This window comes from Megalops cyprinoides, chromosome 14 (genome assembly GCF_013368585.1).
Source record: "Megalops cyprinoides isolate fMegCyp1 chromosome 14, fMegCyp1.pri, whole genome shotgun sequence".
Lineage (NCBI taxonomy): Eukaryota > Metazoa > Chordata > Actinopteri > Elopiformes > Megalopidae > Megalops > Megalops cyprinoides.
Genome location: NC_050596.1, coordinates 4,312,093 through 4,339,971, shown reverse-complemented (window position 1 = coordinate 4,339,971; position 27,879 = coordinate 4,312,093). Strand labels below are relative to the sequence as shown.

Here is a 27,879-nt window from a genome sequence, read left to right as displayed (position 1 = left end):
ACACAATGCAGGCCCTATCCATCTTCCCAAGGGCAAATTCAGGCTCAAATGTCTCTCAGAAAATTACAATAATGTCTGTCTGTACTATAACACCTAGAGCTGCAATGCATGCAATACATTTGTCAACCTAGCACCAGATAGAACTCAGATTTGAGACTCAGTGGATGCCTTCTTGGTAATGTTAGTAATGTTAAAGAAGACATGTAGTCATAGGCCTTGCCTTAAAATGGCAGCATCCAGCAGCTCTAAGCTCTCTTTCTATACTTAAATGGTCCATTATGCACATTCTCTTTATGTGTACAAAGTGTACGTGTCAGTTGAGCCTCACTGCCTGAGAAACACCTCTCTATTCACTTGCAAAGCATTCTCCCCATTGTGTTCCCACAAGCAGGGAGTTAAATACATGTTGCTGTCTTCGGAAGGCATCTTTTTGCACAGAAAACTGCTGGTCTTGCCTTCACTTGCCAGGATTACAAAGTGAGTGATGCAGGTGCTGCTGACTGTAATGCCACCCCCAAAACATCCAGGCCTCTGTTAAGCACTGTTCCCTGGTAATTACGCCTTAATTCTTCAATCTTAGTGATGAAGCTTGTCACAGTAATGTCTGGAAGACAGGGAGATACTAATCATGAATGGAGGCATTCATTTACTTTATATAAACAGGCAACCAAGGTGTTGCCTTAACTTAGAAAGCCTTTACAATGGCTGTCAACATTGAGGGAAACGTTCTGGTTTTCCCTTTTGCCAGTTCACCTGCCAATCACTGATTCAACGCCTTTTCCCATAATTCCCTGACTGCACACTGCTGATGCAGAATGCTGCAAAATGCCTGCAATGCCGATGAAGGGAAGGAACTGTGGTGGGAACCTGGAATGGCCATGCGCCACACATTGGTATGCAGAGACGCCAAGGACAATTACTCAAGGCATGCAGACATAAGGAGCTCGCACATGAGCTGGTATGCAGGGATGGGATAGACAGTCCCGGGAATCCAAAGGACAGTTTTGAATCAGCACACAGATCAAACGATACAATTGGGTGGTATGTTGAAAGGCACCAGGGGGCAGCTGGCATTGAGGCAGGACTCAGCAGCTGTCCATGGGTATGAGGGCAGCTGGCATTGGCATAGGGCAGCTGCGTGTTGATTCCGGGGCATCTGTCTGTGCGTTTGGGGGCAGCTGTGTTTCAGTATGGGGGCAGCTGGGTCACAGACACATGGGGGAGACCAGTGAGGATATTAGCCGGTATTATAGCCCAGCTTCGCCAAGCCTCCATCTGGCTTGTGTGTATGATAGGGCATTCGGGGCTAACGCAACACGAGGGGGTGAGAAAAACGAGGGAGGGCTGTGATGCGGGCAGCCCCATAACTGGGGCTTAAAGCGTGTGATGGGACTTTCAGAGTGAGTCTAAACTCCTGTCATACTCCTGAGAGGGGAGCTGCACAGCCTGTATCCAAATGAATTATGTCTGCAATGCGAGCTATGCAAGTTGTCCTGGCATCAGGGAATAAATGCAAATTACTAATCAAATAAATACTAATGCCAGGGTATGCCAACAAAATTTTTCATCACATCCAAGTATCTCATTCTTCCCTGACTGACAGACAGAGGACAGACAGATGAACAGAGGGAAATATTTTAGATGTTTCCAGTGACAGAAAGCTTTGCATTGACTGAATAGGGTGGCAGGTCTGTCTCTCACTTGACAAGGATACCTTAAGGAGCAAGAGAATAAAAGCAGAACATGTCATTTTACTGGTTCAGGTCATAGCTAGATAGCAGGACAATGCTAATTAATGCACATCTACTATGCCTGCTAGCTCATTGTATGCTATGGCTATCACTGACCGTGGGTCAGCAGCCAGCGTTGTGGTAATGGCTAAGGCTGTAATACCAATCTCTCTCCCACAGGCACACTGTGAGAGAAGAGTCTGATAAGTGTCACATCATCTCCATGGAAATGATTGTAACACATGTGATGCCAACACAGCAGTGAGAATGAGCTTGTCTATCCCATATGCAAGGCTTCTTAAACCCCACATAAACCTCCCATCTACCTGCTGCCTCAAAGTAACCACACATATACCCTCACACACACACAACCACAAGCATACACAAATACGCATACACAAATACTCTCTCACACACACACACACACAACCCACACACACACACACACCTATCCTCTGCTACTGCTACTTGACATTCCACACAATACTCCAATCTCCAAGACAAGTGATTTTTGCCTTTCAATACTTTGTAATTTATCCTGACAAATAACAGCCGGAAAAGCCTTATACAGAAATGATTTGGTAGTTACTAAAGTACACAGTGATATCAGGAAGTTTAATGGCTCATAGTTTCAGATGAAACTCTAAACAAATCTGCCAATTGTTTACATGAGACAATGCATCAGGACATCTGCTTTTGTCTGGCATTATTTTTCAATGACATCAACAACAACCTTAAAACACACGAAGGTCAGGCATTTAGAGGCTGCATTGTTTTAAGCAATATATATTTCTACACATTAATTCATAGGTTTTATGTATGTGCTTTTTAGGCAGAGTAACATGATGAAGAAAAAAATTTAAAAATCCACTTTCCTAACAAATCCTTCACTCTGAAATTTACACTATGGAAAGAATGGCAGAGTGAAAAAGAAGCTGCCTCATGAAGAATTAAAGCCTTCCTCCCCCTACCTCTGACAATGGCATATATGCGCACACACACACACACACACACACACACACACACACACCTACACACACACACACAAACACACACATGCACGCACACACACACAGCTAAATCACTTTCTAAAGTGTCCTGAAAGTTTGACAGTACTGCCATATAGCAGAGAACTTTTATAGCACCAATACCCCAATGTAAACTCTGAGGAAAATGAGGGATACTCAAAGCGTTATCAACATCACTTGACATGCGGCATACCTGTCACAGCCTTGAGCTGCAGCCACATCCTGGTAATGTCCTGACAGAGCAGGGACACTCGATTGAGGGCCATCCTGGCCCGGCGCGTGGCCCCACACCAGCTGTCCTCAGAGCAGGTCCGCAGGACGACGGAGGTCCATTCTGCCCTAGTCTGGCTTTGGCTTCAGTGGCGGCACAAAAAAATCTAAGGGCTCAGACAGCCCCCCCTCCCTCTCTCTCTCTCTGCACACCCTGCACCCCCATCTCTCCTGGGATGGCTGATGGGGAGTCCCCCCAACTCCCCTGTTTGTAGTTACACCTCCTGCAGCTCCCGCACCCCCCTCCCCCCCGTGGGTTAGCATAAGAGAGCACAGAGCTGGTCCTCGCTCTGACAAGCTAAGGTCTGTGAGTAGATCAGGGGCAGATAAAAGATGGACAAGCTGTGCGGGGGCCTTATCCTGTCGCCCGTCGGAGCACTCCCCCGGCAGGGCCCTTTGTTGTAATAATAGGCGACCTATCAGGTGACAGCCCCTGCTCTGGGGTTTTCGGCCGCGCCAGCAGCTGTCGTCACTGGGGCTGTCTCCAAATGAACAGCACCTGTGACTTAATGGGGTGTTTTCTACCCTCCCCTTTTCCCTCAACAAATGGACTTTTTACCTCTTTCTGTCCTGGCAACCACAGGAGCATTATTCCCCAAACTGAGATTCCAGGCTGGTTCCATAACTAAAGGCGAGAAGGCAGATTTTGGAAGGTGTGTGGAGGGGGGGTAGGTTTAGTCTGCCACACATGGGAAACTGAGGCATTCTTCTGGGGCAACTCCGCGTTCTCAAGGAGCTCTGGAGGAATTTCACTCAACTGCTGTGAATACCCAGCCTTCCTGTATTCAGGATCTCTCTATTCAAAGCATGGGAAGCACCAAACACATACACACATACACACACACACACACACACACACACACACACACACTCATTGCCCATTCTGTGCTAGAGCTTGGACCACCTGTTAGTTTTCTTGTGGCCATGCAGAAGGAAATCTGCTGAAGTGAATTAGCTGCTGTGGACACACTAAATAGACCCACTGCTTTTATGCAATACACCCCAGCCCTTAGGCTATGCATAATGAGAAATGGTGTGTGACAGAGAAGGTTCTGGCTGAAAGACTGCTTCAGGAAAAGGCAAAACATAAAAATAAATTCATTAGAAAAAAAATTGCGTCACCCCCAGGCATGCAGGCTTTTCGATACACTGAGAAATTCTTTTTAGTAAAAGCAATTAATGCCATACATTGGTGAGAGGAAAAGCTGCAGTGTGTGGGAAGCATTATTCAGCTAAGATGTTTTGGCTTTCCATTCAAATACAAATGCAGTTCTCCTGCAGGGAGGAGCTACAGGACAGTGTTTGCCAATCCTGCCAACTGCCATTGAGAAGGTAAGGCTTCAGGCCAGCTGGATTTGGAATGGTTGCCATGACAAGGGGGAAGGGTAATGCAGACAAGAAGGGGTGGGCTTCTGCTTACAATAACTTAATGGGATTTTTTGTATTGTTTTATGCATTTATTGATAGCATTTTCAAATGCTCAACTCACTGTCATAACATTCCAATATTCAATGCATTTTTGTAATTTTATGCCTTACTGTATGCCAACTGTGTTGGATTATTCTGTGAAAAAAAAAATTAGGGTGTATACTCAGTCCAGGTGACCTGCGACCGTGCTGCCACTGGCCAGTTTCAACCAACTCTACCAGATCTCGTGAGCAGGGGTGGTGCCAGTCAAAACTTTTTGCAGTGGAATTTAGATGAACACTTTAAGTGTTGTGCATTGTCATGGTTGTCCTCACTAAAGACAGTATTGAACTGAAGCCAGCATCTGTGATGCCTCTGTTAGCAGACTGTTAGCATAGCATGAATATGGATTGTCTATAGTACATGAAGTAAATAATACATGTGGTCATTACTTCTAACTAACAGGCATTAACAGGCATAAACAAACTGAGCATGTTTAGGCTGGCAAGCCACTTGTAGAATTTCATAATCAAATCATAATCATAATCAAATCAAATTTGAATATGATTTAACATTTCAGTACTGGGTTTAAGAGAATATAAGCAGGAGCCCAGGAGGGTTGTGTATCTGTAATGTCTTTAAAAACTGATTTAAAAGCCAGCTCCTGAACAACAACACCACATGATATGACAATAGAGATTGCCCAGTGCATCAGACACTGGCCGTTCTGAGGAACTGCGGCCCCCTCTCTCTTACCCCAACCTCTACTACCACCAGAGCCAGGGTTCTCAGCACTATGTTTAACATAACTAATTGGTGTTTGACTGCAATAGTGTTATAATTGGCAGTCTCCACTGGGATCAACTCCCCATAAGTTTGCACTGATGGACGCTCACGTCAAAGGAACGCTCTGGTTCAAGATGTATCTTACATGGCTTTGTGTCAAATCATCGCCCTGTCCAACAACCCAAATCAACAAAGCAGGAGTATTAAAGCATTCTAGAGCTCTAGCTGGTAGCCAGAGTCAATTGGCTATTTAACCTCTTGACCCTTCCTCTCACCAGAGTGAGCACCAGTGACATCAAACCATGCATGTGCGGAGAGCATGAAGGAAATGGCAGATGGGCTAGGTTGAGGATGGCAGGTGGGTGGGATGACAAAGTCAACAGATGTAGGGTGTGTTTGCAAAACTGGTGACGCCCGGCCTGTGTGTGGATTACAGTAATCTGGAAGATCAGCCAGCAGGGCTGCTCACTGTTGCTCTCTCTCACAATGACATTGTCCTTGTCACATAATTTATCTGCTATCCAAATCATTTCCTCTCTACTCAGGAAGTGACATTTCAGGAAGCAATCTGTCAAGTCAGTGAAATTGGCAGAGAAACTGATGGAATTAGTATCTGCAGTTGCCCATCCACTTGTAAAGAACAAAAAGTTATCTTTTTGTTCTATATATAACTTTTTAAGTTATATTTTAGTTTAGCACATATCCTTATGCAGAGCAATTTACACAATTTACACACCATTCGTAGGTACTCTACTAAGCAATCCAGGCTTCCTCAAGAATAACAAAGCAGTAACTTTCAGCACTCCTTCAGTACTTCCCTGCACTGTCTCTACAAAAACATACACACATGCAGATAATGCTGCCAAAAACCACACTGATTTCCCAAAAATTATTCTCAAAAAGTTTCCTGGTAATGCCACTCACTGGATTCTCATTATTCAGGGCTGTCTAGGGCAGTTTTACAGAAATTGATGAAGTTGACTTCCTCCTTAATTTATGAACCAGAGTAACCCTACTCCTATGACCTGGCAGAATAATCCTGTCCCATCTGATCTGGCAAAATAAACTCATAACCCAACCCTAGATCTGGCACTACAGATAAACCTTACTTACCTTACCTTACTTACTACCAGGTTCCAAACAACAGGAGGCTGCCATCTTTGATTACAGGGCATTTAAACATTCATACATCACATTCCCTAATTTATGTCATGTATTTCTTACATAAAAAACAGTATGTTGTAAGTGAGCTGGACCTCACAGAGCAGAGGGGCTGAGAATTTTCTGTTGGTGAAATGAACCTGAAAGAAAAGAGCAATCCAACTCTTTGAAGGGGACGAACCTGCTAGAACAGTGCTTGTGCGTGTGGGACGGCGTGACTGTGAGTGGTTCCAGCAACCCCTAGCAGTCACATGACGCGGTCACATGGTCCGATTCCGAACCCCCTCCCACAGGAATCGCTGCACTACAGTTGCCTCCGAAACGTGCTCCACTTACCAAACTGAGCGTTAATCTCCCAACATTCCCATCCAAGGATTTGGGTCATATATTAAAGAGGAGTGTGAATAATTCACTGTGGCACTTGTAACATTTTCACTGAACCACTGCAGCTGTCTGCCTGACAAGAAAAATTAGGAGCGCTCAATGTAACATTGTTATTGTTCTTGCATTGCTTGAAGTGCTGCAGCACAGCATTTTCAGATGTATGAAATACAGTAACTAAGAGCTTCATAGTCTGTTGTACCTGTGCGAGGGCTAAACCCAAGTGTGAGAAGTGTGTTACGGACCAACATAGCAAAGGGTCTCTATCTTGATTGAGCTTGGTGGTAAGGTGGGTAACCTTGGAGTAGGCAGTCATGCTGTGTACTGAGCACACTCTTCTGTTTTCCTCCTCATTCAAGCGTTCATTTCTGGGTGTTTGGATTTTTATGCTAGCACTTTATTTCCTCTGAGCCACCTCAAGCATCAATGAATAAGAGAGTGGCCAAAAACTCCCCTAAAGGCTGGGGGTGCCTGTGTTTCTCTTCTCAGTTCTGTATGAGCCGCAAGCTGCTGATTACATTACAGCAGCACAGTGCCTCTCACTCACTGCTACATGTACATTTTATAGTGAGTACTATACGATATTGTATCAAGTGGGATTGCAGTGGATCCATTTAAATAGGGGCGCAGATCAATTCATCAAAAAGTAAACTAAAACATCAACAGCTGTAACTTGTCACATCACAAGTCTGAATACCCAAACCGCTACTCCACTCTTGTCATGAAGTATGACAGCAGCACTGAACGCTGGGCCATTTTGACCAGTTTCGCAATAAATCAAGGAGAGGAAATGGTTGTTTGTAATTGTCAGCTTCCTGTTGGTGCTGCTGGATCACTGTAGGACACATGGAGTGACTGGTAAACAACGAGGTGTGGTCAGCTGATGTTCCAGCACTTGAATGGAAGAAAAGGCAATTTGCAACTCAATGTCTGATATTTAGAAGATGAACGTGACAAATTAAGAGTCTGTTGAATTTGGATGGCCCCATTTTTCTAAGGATTTTACAGCGAAAGGGAAACCAACCTCTTCTAGCACAAAAGAGGATAGGAAAAGCTATGCGTCCATACATTACAATCAACCGAGACTGAGGCACAGATGTTAGTTACAATCTGTAATGATAACTGTCCAGTGCTCCTGTTAGCTTGTATTCTGTTTTGACAGTTCTAGAATACTCACACAGTATGCACAGCAACAGCCTCACTCACAGAGGAGCTCCATTTCTACCTCTCACACAGTTTCCCACAGATAGTAGCCACAGCCCTCCTTGCACGTGTACCTGCTGTACATACTCTGTAAGGGTCACATGACCAAACGCTCTCAGATACTGGTTTCCATTTGCATGCATTTGGTTCCATCAGGAATAACAAAACAAGCTCTTGAATGCATAAGGTCTCTCCCAAAGCAGTGAGAAGGAGGTGAGAGCTAGCTTTCCCACAGCAAAAGAAACCACATCTGGCTCTCCTCTCTTACACTGTATACTTCAGAACCTTGGTGTTCACGAGCACCTTCAGCCACTAGCTTGTATAATGAGTCAGAAGTCAGAGCTACAGAGAAAGAGAGAGAGAGAGAGAGAGAGAGAGAGAGAGAGAGAGAGAGAGAGAAGAAAATGCAATGTTCATCACATACTAGTTCTGCTTCTTAGTCTCCATTTTTTCATGTCCTGTGCCTGGGGGATATTATTTGGTCAAAACAACAACATAGTAGACTGAGGCTTCATTTCCTCAACAGCAAATGTTCTGTAGTTCGTAATTTAATATGAATTTAGCCTTTGGGTATTAAGCACTAAATGCTACAAAAAAACTGATGATTGAAGTTCTCAGACAACAGACTCTAATAATTGATGGCAGCCTGACATTTTGGCAAAAGTCCAAGTATGAACCATTTGAGTCCTGCTATCATCATAGATCTGAGAGAACCCTAAATAGCTCTGCAGGACTTGGATGTGGGAGTATGGGACACGGCAGAGACAGGGGCAGACTAATCTTTCAGCATGTTTGTTTTCTCAGCTGTATTTTAGGCGTGCTGTTTAGAACCAAATCCGTTAATTCCCTCCACCCAGCAAAGAGTAAAACCAAAATAAAGCAGTGTTTCAAAGCCTAAAAAAAATCCAAATGTGTAAATGAGACAACACCTTCCACCTGTGTCCTTAGAAGCAGACATGAGAGGAAGTGCACTGTTTTGTTTTTCTCAGGAAGATTTGCAGACGTTACAGACAAAAGTCTTTATTACTAGATTTACTGGAAATGGCTGTGCAATAAGATATCAGGAACAGGCAGCTGTTAAATGGTCAGCAGCATCAGCTCTCACATGTTCTTTCATTGTTTTCTATAAACGAGGCATCAACATACAGTATGTTAAACGGCTGAACAAAACACCAAAAACATGAGACTGCCTTTGTCTTTTCATACAAAAGTCCTTTTTACAGTTCCTCTACCTGTCATTGAATGGATACCTATCATAGGGTCAATTCCATTTTAATTTAGTCAATTTGCGAAATGCATGGGAAGTTAAATAACAGCAAAATCTCCACAGAAAGTGATTTGCAATTGTTAATTTATGAGCCGAATTTCAATCCATTCTGTGACGTGACTGACTTGGAATGGAATTCCAAAATCTGACTGTGTTTATTAAACGGGGAGCCGTTAGTGGTGAGCGGAAATGCCAGACGGCCACCAGGGCAGATTTTCATTGCGTTTGCGCCCACGCCGTCACGTCCGTCCTGTTGGGACACCCAGGGCGGAGGTGGCAGGGAGGGCGTGTGCAGCAGGGACCCCAGCGCCAGGGAGAGAGGTCCACTTATCTCTCCCATCATAGCACCGATGGAGCTTGCCCAGCTCAGCAGAGCTGAGCTCTTTATCACAATCATTCATATCACACATGTATACCTTTCGCCTCTGCAATTAAAGCCTAACAGCTTTTATTGAAGATCCTGTTAAAGCTTTCATTCAGCTGTCCTTGGGCCTCTGGGAAAGTATCATTGTATTTAGAGAGACCAATACTTGGTCAGAGTAACAACACTATATATTTGAAAAAGAGAGACCAGTTACTCTCTTTGTCAAAACACTGTCCCCAGTCATCACCACGACTATACTATCAGAACTGTAAAACGACATGAGAAATACACAGAAATACATTTGTCTGGTCTCATATCTCAAGGCTTCCTATCAAAGCTCATGCTCCTTGGAAGAGATTTGATGTGACTGCCAAACACATAAAGACACACACACACACAGACAGACAATTAATCTTTACTGTAAGTAGGCTTTAGAGATTAAGAGTAAGGATTTCTGTGCACTTAAGATCACGTTACTGAGTGAAAAGTCAAATGATAGTAAACTGTAAAATGGCACCATGCTAAATGAACATGGAGCAAATGTGAGAAAAAAAAACCAGAGATACTAAAACCTCCTGAATCAGAAAGGTTTCTAATACAGTGGAACACAATGTTCATTCAACAATAAGATTCCCATCTTAATGTTTTTGCAGATGTCAAGAAACAGGTGGGCCCAAGATGGAAAACGGTACACAGAGACTATCTGGGGTATGGTTTGCTGCAAGTTAAGCTTGACAGTACAAGCATACCATGTTCAGGGCTCTAGGATCTGAGATGTGGAACTGTAGCTCCCTGTCCTTGGGTGAGGGTAACTTTATCTGAGCAGCACTAGGCCCAGAGTCATGAGAATGGTACCACTGCAAATGAAGTAGAAAGATTTATTTACCATCTATGTTCCTTTCTACTGCTTTGTGTATACAGAGACAGTAAAGAATAAGCACACAGGGAAGAGACACATACACACACACACACGCACACACATACAGATAAGAGCTGGGCAAAATCTCTCAGGCAATGATGTAACAATCTGAGCCTCATGCAGTGACTCATCCACCTTAGTGTCTCATCCTCTGCTGACTAACCCTGAGGCAGCCTCCTAAACAGCATTATGGCTCAGCTAATATAGCAATATAGTAACAAACTCAGAATGAGTGAGGGAGAGAGGCATATCACAAACAGAGGCAGACCTATGAGAAGAAAGAGTGAGCTTAAGCTGGCATGGGCCACAGAGTGGAAATGAAAGCGTAGACACCCGCAGATCCAAATAATGACAGCATTTCACTGTTGCCACAGGCATGTCACCGATCACTTACTGTTGTGATAATCAGGTCTGTGAAATTCAGGATAGCAGCAATAATAACCCCCCCCCCCCCCCGACCAGTAAAACAAAAAGCACAATCCTTTGATCATTTAAGGGACATATCCATATTTTATTTTCTCTCAGTAGACTAAATTTTAAACAGAAAAGCCCAGTATTTTCTTTATCTGAGAAAAATGACCCAGTCAGGTGCTTAACAGGTCCTAACAACAGAGACCTCCACAACATGGCGGAGGACTGCTCAGCCAGCACTGGCCGAAGGTAATGTTCCCAGCTTGGAGAGAGTGGGGAGGGGGGCAGGGGTCACTCAGGATTCACTGCTGACACAGCATAGAGCCGGAGACAGGTCACTGAGCTGAGGAAAGAGGACGACTGAGACAAGCGTAAAAAAAAAAAAAAAAATGAAGGGGAAGTTACTGTTTGTCAGCGGCAATACATCATGAGTAGCTCAGGCGTGGTTACCATGGGGGGAGGAGACCCTCCAGATGTAGGAAACACAGCTGTGTGTTTTTTATCGTACACACATATCCCTCAAAATGTAGAGGGACAAAAAAGCGACATGGAGAAATTGGGACATGACGAAAGTGAGGACTGATTCCGATAATGTCTGAGAGGCTACAACCAGCAGAACCAGGGCTGAAACAGAAACAGTGACACACTGTAGGGTCATTGTCCTGATGGTTGGAGTATAGTGAGCAGAGAACTGAAACTGAAACTACAGTGCTGCAGGCTCAAACCCTGACAGAGGCACTGCTGTTACACCCTTAAATGAATCCAGCCACATCCAGCTACATAAACTGGTAATATGCAACACGAGCAGCACTGTTACCTTGGCAAAGAGTGTATGATAAGCTAATAGCATCTGGTACAACCTCATAGCAACCCGAGTGTCAGAGCTTAGAGAGGCTGTTCCTTGGAGCTGCCTAGAGAGGAACCAGCCCGGATGGAGGCTAACTGGGGGGCAGCCTGTTTGTATGCAGCGCACTGTCCCCTGTGAAATGACACAGCAGCTCCAGTGTCTGAAATGAGCACCGCTGAGACCGCTGTGTGCATGTGCAGACTTGAAGCAAAGGCATATTCACATATGGTGCCTACACGGCGTATGCGACAGCCTCAGATCCCCAGCTACAGATTATGGGATGCTCTCTCTGTCGCTAAAGGCTCTAATCTGCCCACCGCCTCCACGGCCAACGCTTATCTCAGTCAGAGGCTGATGGTGCCTTGTAAAAACTGTCTTGTCTCATCCAAACAGTAAAATCTGTTTACTCTTGAAAAAAGTATGAGTAAATGCAATCTTCCCATGATCTATCAAGATTATTCAGCTCTTAGAGTTCAAACCCTATCTGAGAGAAACGGAGCAGCAATTGGTTTGTCATGAAAAATGCTTCCCTGAGTATCTTGATACTTGTTGTTCATCCTTTTTTTATTGTATGGTGTATAAAATTTTTTTACACCAGGTCACCCTTTTAAATTTCAATACATCAACCAACCTAGACCTCCGCATATAGTATACTCTGTCAGTACTGCAATTAAAAGTCATTTACAGTCACCATTAAACTGAGCATTGCTCTGACCTTGAGCTGGGTCACTTCAGAATGGCTACTTAAATGAACAGTATCAAAATATAATATGGTTAATCATACATCAATATTTTCATTTAATCACATCAATATATCACTGAAAGAGATGAAATGTAGCCAATGCACCTGGAGTCAAAGGAATAAACAGTCCCATGCCAAAAATGAAAATAAAACATCAGTCTGTACGACTATGTACTACATATAGAACTGTATATGTCTACAATACAATCAACTTCATAACAATAATACAAATTGTAACTAAGGATTGTGACCTCACATACCTGTTTATGAAACTAAGTACTAAGTATGAAAACAACAAAACAATAACCATATACTAAAAAAAGCCAACGTTAACCTCCCCAAAGAGAAGAGAAGCCCCCACACACTCACTGTGTAGCCAGTGACAGGCCTGGGAGAACCTGTAATATGTTTCCACTTCCTCCAGAGAAATCCGCATATATCCCCCACCATCCTCCATAGGCTGCAAGTGTACCTCCATCTCCTCTGTTTCCATCCCCACCTGTCCTCAGGTGTCACTGCGTCCCTCGCCCTTTCATTCTTCCTGGCTCTCTCTCTCCGTTCCACTTTTTCTCTCTCTTCCTCCTTCCCTCCTCTGTCTATGACTCTCCCTCTCTCACACTCCCTCGTTCTCTAACTTTGCCTCCTACCTTTGATTTCTCCCTCCTCAGTATCTTTGTCTCTGTCTCTCTAGCTCTCTATCTCCCTCTCATTCTGTGTGCTCTCTCACTCTCTCCCTTTTATCCAATAGGAAATAGAAAGCACACATGTGTCTTGCTCTTGTTATAGCCTGCAGCCAGTCATTCAGAGTCTGTGGACTTCCTGTTACGACATCAGGTTACCGTTCCCAAACAAAGGTGCACAGGTGGAGCTCCTCTTTCTCCTATCAAAACACATTAACCTGAATTCACACCTTTGCAACCTCTAACTTCATAACCCTCTGCACCCGACCACATTTATCTGAGATCCCCTTCATGTCTCACAATAGTTAATTCAGCTCCCTGTAGCATCTACGCTCAAATACACAAACTCTGCCTCTGAAAACATTTGCATGCACCCTCCCCTCTATCGTGAGCTCATTTACCTATGCTAACAGCTAGCCTGAGCCAGGCAGCTCCTATCTCAACAGACTGGACTACACAGACACTGTTCTGACTATATCATACAAACAAGGGCCTTATCTGCTTGTCATACCTAACAATGAAAGGAGTATGGCTAAGTTAAAATGCAGTCCTCCCTCAGCCATTCAAACCTGTGCTGTGTGACCCTCCTCTAGCAACAGAGAGAGAGAGAGCTGAGCTTCAGAAATTAGCAGGAATATTTCCAGTGCTTCAAAATTTCATGGACATTAAGAAATAAAACTGTGCAAAAGATTCTCCTGTGGTTTGTGTTTATCTAAGGAGAGGGAACCGTTCCAAAGAGTGGCGCTAGAGTTGTTAATGATTTGGTAAGTAAACAGAAAGAAGGAGATTGCAGACTTGTTAGTCTGAGGGAAAAAAAACACAGGCACATTAATTAAGCACCACACCTTCTCCCTGTACACAGAAATAACCATCCTCCAAAAACGAGAGGGATATCTCAGAGGAGGAGAAAATCTCTGCCGTTGATTTTCCGCCCAGTTAATGACATTAGCAGCGTTTATGAGAGAAAAAGACAGAGAGGCAGGATGGCAGCTTGTCAAGAGCCTCACAGCGAGGCAGCACTCTTTGTCCCAGACTCCTCAGCACAACTAGAACATGCCGAATTCATCCCAGAAAAGCTCTTTCACCAACACAAAGAGACACAGACACTGCAGACTCTATACTTCAATAATCCATACAGGAAACATGGAAACGGTACACAGGGAGGAAAACAGAATCCTATCCAGCAACCATGAGAATTTTAAAGGTGAGCTCTTAGACAGAGTGCACAGACTGCTTCACAAACACGCACACACACATCCCTGCAGGTATTCACGAGCGCATGAGTGCACACACACCCTTAAACACACACACACCGGAAGCAAATGGAACTCACTGTGTTTGAGCGACAGCAGGGGCAGCTGCCCTGCATCGTTGGGCCTCCGGCTGGGTGCTCTCCCCAGTTTCCTCAACATTTCTCCACTGTGCTGTGCTGCCACTGTGTCTGCGTGTGTGGGTGTGTGCATGTGTGTGATGCTCTGAGGAGCCCACTCTCCTGCATGCCGCCAGCCTCAGGGCGGAGAGCAGGGGAAAGCCCACAGGAAGCCCTTTAAGAGTGCAGGGCCGGAGGAAAACACACTCTGGGCACACTGCCCTGTAGGACTACAGCCAGACCCCCCGAGGAAACAGCAAACTCGTGAATGAGCACACACTTGCAGAGGCACGCACACACACATGTGCATAGACACACACACAAGCGCACACATGCACAAGCACACACATGGACAAGCACAAACATGCACACATATGCAAGCATACACACACATACACATGGTCCCAAGCAACCACGCACATATACTTTCTCACACACACACACCATAAAGTATGGAGGTTTGAAGGCAGGCCTCACCATTCCAGTCCCTCCAGGAGCTCCTCCTGCTGCTATCCAGAGAGTCCAGCAGGGAGAGGGACAGGCTGTGCAGGAGCTGTCCGAGGCGTGACATGATCTTGTAGGGGACCTCCTGGCCCTCCCGCAGAAAGCCATGCAGAGACATGAGGATCACTTACACACACACACACCCACAGAAGATCTGAGCCGAGCTGAGCCGGGCCGAGCCAAGTCAGAACTGCTGCCCTGTCACAAACTTCCAGAGCACAACCAATGGGTCCGGCACGAGACAGAAACAGTCATTGTGAGCAGAGGCACGAGACGGAGATCCGGCAGTTGTTTAAACGCAAATCCCCTTCTGCCGGGCTAATTATACCAGCAGCTACCACTAATCTTTCACGCTGCTGTTTGCCGCTTTGAGAGCACAACTTTTCCTGCTTTAGCTGCTGCGGTGTATGTACCGCTACAGCACAATCAGGTCTGCGCTCTCAGTGCCCAACACTCTGCTTCCTCTCAGTCTATATCTGTCCGCAGTGGGATCCTCCAAAATTACATTCTATGCTCTCTCCTCCTGTGTTGTCATTACTCTTTGCTCTCCGACTGTTCGCTTTCTCTCTAGAAAGTTCTAAAACAGTGAGCTGTTGCTGGTGGCTCTGAATAGCGACGGCTCACAGGAACACCTCGCACATACAGATGAGCTGCCAGAATGCTGCAGCAGAGGCAAGGGGAGAATTCACAAGGTCCTCCGCCAGTTCCACCCGTACCTATCCTCTAATCCCTCCTCCTTGCCGTCTGTGATTGCTCCACTGGATAGAGGGAGAAAGAGAGCCAGCAGGAGCCCCAGACCGCAGCACCTGTGACATCCTCTCTCACTCTCTCTCTCTCACACATAGATGAGTTTAAATGATGCTCTTCCACGCTCTCTCCACCACCAGGAAGTCACGTCTAAAATTTCGCTTATGTCTGTGATGCTGCTGCAGCGCCCTCCACCCCCTGGAGAACCACCTGTACCTCCATGTCAATCACGGCAGTCGCTTCCTCTCAGAGACAGGAGCCGAGATCGATACAGGCAGTGCAGAAGAGACGGGGAGATATTTTAACCCCGTCAAGGAGGGACAGCTTGTGCTTTTAGCAACGAAGCCAAGGAGCCACCTCAGCAGTACAGAACGGTTAGAACAAGGCGACAGACACAAGTGCAAACACTGAAATACTGCACAGCCAGCATTCAATTAGCATAGGAAGGAAGGCAGGAAGTGAGGGGTGTCTGCATGTGTCTGTGTTGGGGGGGGGGGGGGGGGGGGGGGGGGGGGGGGTATGGCTCTCAACTTGACTGTCACATGCACACATGTGCCACTACTGTAGAAACACACCACACACAGACCCCTGAAAGCAATTCATCAGCACACCTGTTGACCCCACCGCCCACTGATTTGCTGTCCTATCACGGAGAGCAGAGAGTGGGACTGTGGCTGTCGTTTCTCATCCCTTCTGTGACTGGAGCATAAACCACGGCTGACCTTTGTGGATTACCTTCATCACCTGATTTCGCAGGACGGTTTGAAGTCATAGAACAGGGATCAAGAAACATGGAGAAAACAAAAGACTTGGAACGAAACAGAACACAAACAAAACCACGTGAGATTCTACATACACACACCCAGACACACACAAACACAAACAGGATCTGCAGAAGTAATTACAAAGCAGTATTTCTCTCTGCTTCAACAGCAGACAAGTTGATGGCTCCCTAATGCATTTACTCTGGGATTGAGAAGCAATTCAGTAGCTGCCAGATCCTCCATCCCAGCACTGCAAGGACAGGGAGAAGTGTCAAATGCAATACAAGTTCCCCATGCTTTCACAAAGGCCTTACAGCAGTGTAAATGACTTTATTCACTATCTTCAACACTTTCTCACACACTGGTTAGAGTTATTCAGCTGTACTTTCAATAATATGCACAACTGAAGCTCCACACCTTATAATCTGTCCAATGTTGTCACAGTGCCATTCCAGCCATTCCAGCAACAGTAAACACTTAGCCCTTCATCAAATCATCAATTCGTTTTCAGTATAACTAGCTAGCTAGCTGGCTAGCCATCAATGTTACGAAACTTCTTCTTTTTAGGCAGACTAGACGCTACAGCATTGGTGAGCCAGGGCCAATCAGGCAAGTACAGGAAACAAGGTGGAGCGACACCATAGTAGGCATGCCAGTCCATCACAGGAAGTACATAAGCACTCACGCATGCATGCACAGACACATGCACACACACACACACGAACACACACATGCACACACACACACGCTGTGCTTTCCCACAGCAGCTGCATCTGTCAGAGACAAGGCCTCAGAAATGTCTGCTGAAACATTAACTCTTTTATGTATTTTCTATTTTAGTCACAATTGTGGGAGATTTTGACAACTATTGTCTCTAAAAAAATCTTTGCTCTGAAAAAAAAAAACCCAATCCAGTGTTTTTGAAAAATGCAGTATTTTAGGCAAAATCATTTAGGAATCATTTGGAAGCATTGCAGACACACACACACACACACACACATATATAGATGGCACCACTCAAAGGTTTGGAGACACCTAATTAAGGTAATGGAAAACTTGCATGTATTCAAATACATGTTGATCTAAAGACTGCTTAAATGCTTGAAATTTGTTTCTTACACAAATATAAACAGTGAAGTTGATGCTAATGTATGAATTGCTTTCCAAAAAAAATATTTTTAACAAATATTTTTTGGCTGCTTCAAAGAATCTAAAACATAAGATAGTTATGGTTTGTTTAATACGTTTTGGTCACTTCACAATTACATTTGTTTTATTTCATAGTTTTGATGTCTTTACCATTATTCTAAAATATGGAAAATAGTGAGAATAAAGAAAAGTCGTTCTATGAGTAGGTGTGTCCAAACTTTTGATTGGTACTGTATATGTAAACAATTTGCTTTAATGCTTATATTATATACAATATATCCTGCTGTGCATGACAATAGCAAGAATAATGACTTTTTTAAAACATTTTTTTCATTTCAAAAATAATAAAAAATGATACACCGCAGCTGCACTACTGAGCAGCCAATCTATGGAGCATTAGTTCAATGTAATTACCAAAATGTCCCACTGGGCCTCTGTGGGGAGTCAAGCTCCAGATATTCCAGGAAAATGAGTTTTCGCAGGTTCCAGAACAGTCAGTAAAGTGCTGCTGAGCACTTACTGAATCCTTTAGTTTGTCTTTGCTTGCCTCACCACATATCCAAACTCTTTAAAAAAAGTTTTCATTTGAGAATGAAAAAAATTTTATTCATTTTATTCAGCAAGCGTTCAATTTCCCTGATGAATACAACTTTAAATTGTATAAATCACCTCTAGTTATTCAAGAAGCATCATTTCAGTTACACTGAAGTGGGTCAGAGTACTTGGATAAACAGGAGCAATTATGGCATGATTTCCCAGTACACTCAACACTAATTACAGGACATGTCACTTCACTGAGCTTTGGTGCTGGGCTGTTTGTAGGGCATAAAACATATTTCAGTGTTTTGTGTTAAGCTTATAACATAACACTGGTATTTACAGAAAACTAAGTCTCATAATTTGAATGACACAGCAAAAACAATCCTGTTCAATATTTTTTTCAGTGCAACATGAGGTCTCTCCAGTTTGCGCCCCATTTAATCTATGTCTTTACTGGCAAAAAGGGAACAAGGAGAATATAATTATTTAGAAATTCTGAGCACACAGATATTGTTCTGCACAGAACTGGATTTCCAGGCTACATTATGTTGCATTCTGGGTATTGAGCAGGCCTTTGTAAATGGTAAATGGACTGCATTTATATAGCGCTTTTCTACTCATTTGAGTACTCAAAGCACTTTACAGTTGCTCTACCTCCTGAGCCACTGTCGCCCCCCAACAAACCGTTTTTTTTTTTTTTTTTTTTTAATCAGTACTTAAGAGTTGCCTCCCTACTGTTTTCTCACTACCTACCCAGAAATCCCCATTATCAATTGTTCCTGTCTGCATTCATCAGACTTTGAAATATTTAAGGTGAAATGTTTGTTACTAAGATGAAATGTTTAAGATGGTGGTTATTAGAACATACAGATGTGACATTTTCTCCCAGGACACAAAATAAACTTTATCTCTCCCATCAATCAAAACTCACTTTTTTAAAATTTACTTAACACATCATACAGACAGAGAACAATGGAGTGGAAAAAACCTTCCCGTGATGCACCTCTGACAGGTATGTTTAAAGGCCTTAATTATCGCCTTATTCTGCTGGCGGCAGATCGCAGGAATGCGAAATTAATCAGCGATATCAGGGTGAAAGTGATGGAAACGTTTCTGTGTGGTCTGCTCTTGAGGTGATTAAGTATGACTCAGAAAGTGCCATACAACGATTTCCCCCCTGGGTCTCTGTGAGGCAAGCAGCTAAATGTTCCAGAATGTTCCATGGGGCAGGCTACAAGCACTCTACAACCAACGCACATCGCCTGGAAAACAGAAGTCAGTTTTTCTGCAGTGTAAAACAACACTAAAATAATTTTGGCAGCATCATTTGCATATAATTTTGCATGAGCATAATCTCTAACACCCATACAGGACTTGTTACCCCACTAAGCTAAAAGCACACATTTGATTTTGTACGCTTAGCGTTCTAAATGCATATACATGTTTAAGGTCCATGATAGTATTACATGGATCAGGACCAAGTATTTCAGCTCAGGGGCGTGTCTACGGGTGGCGCTGGGGCGGGCATTGCCCACCCTATGAAAAATAGGTTAAATTAAAGGTATATAAAGCTTAGTTTATATAGCTTATAGCTTATCTTCGCTTTTACATGTCCCTAATGAATCACAGTTTATTTCAAATGTGTGACATAATGGAAGAGGAGTGGTCGAGAACTTTCGTCAGCATAACCGTAAGTGTCAGAGAGCGCTTTCATTCAAACGAGAAAACGTCGCCAACGTTTTGCATACTTTTGCCCGGAAAAAAAAAACCTTTTGAATTGTTCATAAAACTTTTGTTTTGTTATTCATTTTTTCCCCTCATTCGTAGTGTTGACTAGTGTTTAGTGGCATTTCTTAGGTTATAGCCTATAGCTACAGCTAACGCTTTTTTGACCAGTGTTAACGTTAGCTGGTTAGTCGCTAGTTCCGTGCTGGTTTGTTCTAAAGTAACCTAGCAAGCTCACTTGGGCAGCTAGGTTTCTTGAGTTTTAATCAAAAACGGTCTACCAAGACCACGGATAATACCTGTTTCTGCCGATCTAGCCCTGCTTCAGTGTCGGCGGCACCCGACATTAAAAATACACGACCTGCCACCAGTGAATGCTTCCACTGTCAAAGACTGGGTTTTAAATAAAGATAAACCTTCCCAGCCAATTTTGGCAAGTTACCCTAAAGGTATGTTTGGCCAGCTTTAGTGCGAGCTGGTACCAGTCTCGACCGTGGCTGGAGTATTCAGCACCGCGCGATGCAGTTTTCTGTTTTCCGTGTCGCATGGTGCTGGTGATAAGGAGGACGTCCTACTCACCAAGCGCGGCTTCACAAATAGGAAACGTGCCCTTGACTGAGACAATGGCTTCCAAAAACATGTGTCCAGTGTCTGTCATGTGCGGGCTATGTCTGCTTGGCAAGAATATCAGCACAGACCAGCTATTGGTGAAAGCGTCACACATCTGCTAGGCCGAGGGCAAAGTCAGGTCGAAAAAAACAGATATTACGTTAAGCATTGGCGAGGTCGTTCAGTTTCTCGCAGTAAACGAATTTGCTTTCCATGGGCATAGCAGTCAGGGAGAGGCAGAAAGTTTCTTTTGTGTTATATATCTTTGCCTTAGGGGCCTATAGACTACACCAGTTGAGAATTAGTTTTATTTCAGTTTTTTTTTCACTGTTCCAAAAGAAAACACAAGGCTATCTTACATGTGATATTCTTGTCTTAGCTAGGCTTGAAAATGACAGCCTGTAATTCTGCATTACGTTTGCTAGTACTGCACTCTGATCCTTCATTTTTGTAAATTCCATGTCTATCAAACTACATTAATAACTACAATTACAGTATAAATGGAAATAATCAGCAATTGTATTAATTTTTGTCATGTGGGAATAGCACAACCGTAGTTGCATTTACTACTGTATATGTGGGTGGGCCTACAGCTTTTATCAGAGTATTTTTGAATGAAAGGTAAACTGCGTTGTACAGGCAGAAAGAGAGGTTTTTGAGTTGTGGCTCTTTTCATATTGGATATAGTTGCCCACCCCACATATCCAAATGCCCACCCCAGGATGACATGCTAGTAACGCCACTGTTTCAGCTTGAAAAATGTGAAGTTTATGTGTGTGTGCTCATTATGAGGCTCAGGAGTTATTCGAACAGAAGCTCACAGTGAATGAGACAGCACAGAATGCTTAGCAACAGGGCTGGCAGGAGCAGCTCTGATGTGCCTGGACCGCAGGCTCTGCATGTGTCTGTTCAGATCAGGGACGAGTCCAGACCACAGATGCAGTGCCCTTTCAAGGCCTGGCCTCCTTCTACCATGATTCAAATGCCCGCCCTGAAAAATTTACTGAACACCCAACAAAACATGCCCCATTACTCATCCCACTGACCTCCTAGACAAATGAAGTATGACCATGGTGTAAAGGTTTAAAATAATCATCATTGCATTCGGGCTTCAGTGTAACTGTGTCCAATTGCCCAAAAGTTAAGAGAGAACATAACACAATATGAAAACGAGAGAACAGGTTTCCCTTCAAATTAGAATGTAACAAGTTCTTTGGTCAGAACTTTGATATGCTCCCATGGAAACAGAACCCATGTCAGATCCCTGACTGTCACCATATTCTGCTTTGGTGCTGCAGTGCAATTCGAATGATCACAGCAGAATCTATCCCACTGTGGATTAGCTTATATACAATCATCCATAATGCAGTGTACTTTTTCAACACAACACCAACCTGTACCAATTTGTAAGGGAGAGTTGCTATGTGGTAATGCAAGGCAGGTTTGTGAAACACTGTCCTTTCTCCCTCACCTCAGAGGTCTTTATTATTCAAAGAGACACAGGTACAGACTCTTCTCTGCTTTCCAACCCCAGCTGCTTTCCAGGCAGTGTGCTGCCACCTTTATGTTACTCAATATGCTTCCAGGACAAGATCTGTGGAAGCGACACAAACAGCCTGTCATCCCCACTGTTCTCTGAACTCTGTGTTCAGGGTTCAGCTTTTGCACTTCACACATGCCAACGCCTCCCAGAGATCAGAGGGAATCATGGGAGTGCTCCTTCCTAGGGTGCCCGGGCTCACTCCCACGCCCTATCACTGAGCCTCCGAGATCACACACACTGTTGCTCGGGTTTCCAGCCAACGCCCCAAACCCGCACGTCCCACACCCAGAGGTCCCCCATCCATTTTCCCACCCAGACATTTCACACAGAAGCTCCCCTTCTTTGAAAGCCGTCCCTGAGGCACCCGGGGGCACAGGGAACGAAGGCTAGAGAGCCGCAGGTAACCCGACACGTAACATCACACCTGGGCTGATGTCTTCAAAGGTTGGGGTGGCTGTTCCCACCCCAAGTTTCACTTCGGAATTTTGAGGAACACAGACAGAGGTCAGCCGGGAGTCACTCTGCTCACAGAGGCAGCTCTGAAAAAAAAAACGTCTCCCACCATCATTCAAACACCCAGAGACTGAAAGACCCAGCACCCATTTCCTTTCTCATTCTGCAACCAATCACCATAAACAGACATGCAAAAAACACAACACAGAGAGAGTTTCCTTTGAGAGTAAAAGTCTATGTAAGCATGAAGGAAATGAAGAGGGGGCAGATGATGACTGATTCACTCTGACCTGGAGGTCATCGTGGTTGCTAACATGTTGCTGTGCTTCCACTGTACCTAACACAGGAGAGCAGTAACCAATCAGTGCCCTCTGAGTGATCCCACTACAGCCTCAGTTGCATTCTGGTCTCATAAGCTCCACAGCAATCAAACAGCAATCCACAGACACTATACACTAGACAGAGACAATTCACAGAATATTGCATTATTGCAGCCCATTAAACAAGGAGATGAGCTGAATCACAATTTCAGCCTGCCTGGCTGTTAAGGAATCTCAAAACTGTCACATTGCTAATCAGGGCTACTAGTGGTTACCACATACAACACAGACCTGTGAGCTGAATCTGTGGGTCTGTCATTTGAACAAATGATCTAAGTAATTTTTACCTTTAAATACAGGCAAATGCAGTAACATTTCTTATTCAGCACTACTTCACTTTATGTGTATTTATGCATTTTGTATTTGATGTCATCTTTGTTGCTTGTTTGTTTTTTTTTCAATATCTGGCTGCATAACAATTTCCTCATGAGATAAAGATGATGCCGATGATGATGATGATGACCCTGGCCTTAACACTACTCTGACCAGAGGGAGATTGGAGCTCCCCATTAATGAGGACTGAAACCCCATATCAGATGGCTAGGTTTAAAATCTGTTTGTGAACTCACTGAGGTTCTCTGACAGCTTATGCCGACAGACAGGCTGTAGGTTTGGCCAAGCAGTAAGATACACAGTGGGCAGTGGACACCGCACTGGAAACAGCGTGTGCTTGTTTAGCATGCAATTAATGCAGCGTAACGATGCATGCAGCTATAGAGTGTGGGTGGTTTTGGTTGCACAGAGGTCAGCGCAGAGGTCAGCAAACGGGGCCATGAAAGTCTGGATGTGACTCATGCTTCCTCCCAAATACCACCCCCTCTGCATCTGATAGAAGGACCCCAGGGAGTGAGAAGCACTGTTTTCCTCTGAATCTACTGTGCGCACAATGAACTGCCTGTTTACCATGCTGTCATCATTATGTGTGCTTGCAGATTCACTAAGACAAATGGCATTGTGGTCGGAGAACTGGATTTACAACCAAGGTCTTACAAAGGTCTGCAGGTTCATACAGTATCTTGAGAGTGGCATAGCTACTTTAGCTGTTAAAAGCTTGTATCCAACAGTATAATTTCATAATAGGGATTATAAATATGGCATAATAATTATATAAATTATATGGAATTATATACCTCAAATGAAAACATCTGTCATACGGTTTGATTATGATGCATCAGAAAACACTTAAGGCACCACCATGAATGGCCTGAGTTCATGGTTTTTAGTTCATGCCTAAAGAGGATTGGGGTGGGGGGGTGAGGTTATGACACTTCCAAGGAGAAACATTAACAGGGGGGAAAAAAATAGCAGGCGCTTATATATCTGTGTGAGTTTGTGTGTGTATGTCTCTGTATGAGAAAAAGTGGGAGGTGACAGACTGACACACGTGGGAGTAGGTGGGTGTGTGCGTGGGTGCTAGTGCCTCTCAGGCTATGTGGAAGCGTAGTATCAGTCAATGTATGTGTCTGTGTGCAGTGGTATGGGGTAGTAGGTTAAAGGTGAAATACAGGGCTGTATTTATTTAGAGGGTCCTAATCATTTTGCAAAATGACAAATCATCGGCCACAGAAAGGGCATTATAACTGGAGCTGGAAGTTTACAACAGTGGAATAATTAATGGAGGCAGAGATGGTGAATCATCTGACCTCTGAATGCTGCCTACCCAACTCTAGCAATCACAGTTACAAACTGCACTGCCACAATGCTACAGCGAGCTACAGATACAACATATATCAAAGTGATTATTATCGGGGGTGAGGTCTAATGCTTTCTAAAAGGATGCAACAACAACCACTGAAACAAGCACCATCATATAGAAATGATTTGCATAAATGCAGTATTTACCTTTACACAAAACACTGAGCATGCTCACTGAACTATTTATTAAGGAGTGTAGCTCATGAAAGTACTGCGATGTATGTCAAAGTGAGGTTTCATCAGTCTGTCCGCTCTCACAACGCATTGTCTCTCTGAGATTGCACATCTGTTTTCGGATGCTGACCAGAAAAAGGAAGAGTTAACCTTCTTTACTGACTCCAGAGAGAAGCATACACTGAAACCGTAATTCAGAAAATGTGAACAGTAAAGTAACATTTGTGTAATGTTAAAAGAGCACATTCAGGAAACTGTGTATATTACAATTACATCTGATCTGTGGATCAGATCATTTGGATTAACTTAACACACATGCACATGCACACGCGCACGCGCACGCACACACACACACACACACACACACACACACACACACACACACACACACACACACACACACACACACACACACACACACACAAACAAACACACACACCCCTGGACAATAAGCATTCTCTGCATGCTTGTATGAACACATCTACGTTACCGCGCAAGGCTAAGCGAGAGAAGCCGGCACAGTGCTCCTACCAATGCCATGGGCGACTGCATCCAGCCTCCGCTGCAGCTCCTCCAGAGCCGCATCCTCCATCTGCGGCCACAGGCTCATCTCTGCGGGACAACGAGGGCTGCGCAGCGAGATCTCGGCACCGTCAGAGCGGAGAGGAGAGGAGTGGAGCGGGGGTGTCTGCTGCTGCTGCTGCTGCTGCCGCTGCCGCTGTGAATGCAGATGCCAGCACCTGGCAGAGCTTGGCGGAGCCGAGGACCTTGGCGGCGTGGAGGAGAGGGGGAGGCACGACCACTTGGAGACACGCAGACACACGCGCGTGCACACACAGATGCCGGCACCAGCAATCGCTCACACACGCACGCGCACCCGCGCACTACCGGCTTCAGCGACTGCAGGGTACGCGCGCGCAAGCACACATACACACACACAGGTTTCAGAAGGAGAGAGATGGAGTGCGCATGCACGCACGCACACACACAGGAGGTCTGGCGCAGGCAATTTTTTAGACTACCCCCCTCCTCAGCATCCGTGCGCACACACCCACAGATGAGAGACTCTGATAAGGCGACAACCTCATCAAGCAAGCAGAAGGGGAAAAAAACACGTCACTCTCACTTAAATTCTCCCTGTCCCCTCAGCTCAGCCGGGTAGGGAGGATGGGGGGCTGCGGAGTGTCACCGCTGTCACCGCTGAGCCTCATCAACTGCCATCATCTGAGGACGGAGCCCTGGGCGGCAGATGTGGCCTCCATCTCAGGTTCATGTAACACAATGCTATTAAAGCTAAGTGTTGAAGAGAAACATCTCTTCACAACATAGCCCATTCTAGCCAATCACTCAGCCGCCAAGCTCTGACTGTGGGCCTGTATTGCTCTTTGCCAGCTCTGTTAGACACAGTAATCAAAGTCTGAGTGGTTTATATACTGCAGCAGCTCTACCAAAGACCACGGTTTGAGTGGTTTATATACTGCATGAACTCTACCAAAGACCAGTGCAGGAACTTTTAGATCTAAAAGGGATTCAAAGATACAGAAATCTAACCAGACATAAGACATTGTATTATCGTTCAGGAACACAGTGAGTACAGTATATTAACATACACAGAGGAACTGCTTTCGCAGTTTTAAAGATTTTCAGCAGACCCAATGTAACTGCAGTGAAAAACGACAGAGAAAGAGAAGAATAAACATGACACAATCTTTTAAAACTGGTTTACACTGGATAGAGCCCGGGACTGACCACCCTCGCTGATACTGATTTAAGTTCAGATTGAAAGCTGTGGACAGGATGGTGAGTCACCACATGATTCCCTTGCTGGAGTGCCACTGTCATTTCTTTAGGCAAGTAATAAAATATCATTACTGTGATACTGTGTCATCTGTGGATTTACATATAATGAATCCTACGCAGGGTTCCTTGGCTCATTATTTTGCATATGCTGCCATCTAGTGGTTGAAGAACATAAATCTTCAGACAGCACAAAGACGGAACATCTTCGGCCAGTGAGGATTTTCCTTTTAGCCAGTAGTATTTAAAGCCAACATTGAACTAGCTACCACAGAATCACAAATCAAATACATCTGCAGTTATGATTTGAGATTTTCCGTGGATATAACCACAGGAAAAGCCACTATGGTGAGAAAATGAATCCTCTGTTTACCTGAATATGCTGCAAAACTCAATGTCTAATATTTTGAAAAGTGAGCAAACCCAACACTCAGAAGCACATTTGTACCAGTTGGTAGTACCAACTACCATTGCTTTCATCATCTTTCACCACTTCTCTGGGTTTCTCTGAATGACGTTTCTTGAAATTTGCCAAAGCTTTTACATGCACTTAATTAAACTTCCCACCTGCAAGGCAGTCTGATGTCTGGGTAATTTAACATTCAGGTCAATTGTAAAAAAAAAAAAAATGGAACACACAAAAGCAATATTGCATATAATAGTGCAGTACATTAAGTTTACAGTACAGGAACATTACATTTAGGTGCTAAATCAAAATTGTGCCTTTTTCTACGTTATTGATCCTAGATAAGCTTGAAAATGTATCCGGTGCTCCAGCTATGTCATAGGTCCTTCCATGGTAGACCAGTTACAGGATTGTTAATTGCAGAAATAAAACGTTTTAATCTAAATATCATGCCTAACCTGGGTATACCCGTATGCCTACATGAAAGACATGCATCTCCAAAGGAAGAAGCTTTAATTTATGGATGATGACAAAAGTCTAACATCTGTATTATTAACTTATAGTATGTAGAACATCTATATTAAAAGTACACAGAGGAATAACTTCCATGCTTGATTGTCTGAAATTGATATGACTGACATAAGCATCCACTTTCAGGAGTGTGTACGTGTTGTTCGTCCAGAGATGTATACAAGTGCTAATGTTGGATCTTCGTATTTCAAAGAGTAAAATTTCAACATTTACCAGCACAAGGTGAAAAACAACACTGCATCAGTATTTTATTTTAAAAAAGATTGTTTATTAAAGAGAAGATGACAAGATGGCTCT

General features: G+C 44.2%; 1 protein-coding gene across 4 annotated transcripts in view; it reads right to left on the bottom strand.

Moving 5' to 3' along the window:
- LOC118788827 (guanine nucleotide exchange factor DBS-like) overlaps nucleotides 1-25,673 on the bottom strand; it is a 68,586-nt gene extending 42,913 nt beyond the window's left edge. Inside the window, exon 1 of one of the 4 annotated variants that reach the window (XM_036544937.1) lies at nucleotides 25,380-25,673. In XM_036544937.1, the coding sequence (XP_036400830.1) occupies nucleotides 25,380-25,458 (79 nt within the window). In that variant the 5' untranslated portion in view covers nucleotides 25,459-25,673. Of the gene's footprint in view, nucleotides 1-2,951; nucleotides 3,086-14,529; nucleotides 14,652-15,042; nucleotides 15,093-25,379 lie in introns of those variants that run through there. The other 3 variants (XM_036544936.1, XM_036544938.1, XM_036544939.1) reach the window with 3 other exon arrangements.
- Between the last annotated feature and the right edge of the window lie 2,206 nt (nucleotides 25,674-27,879).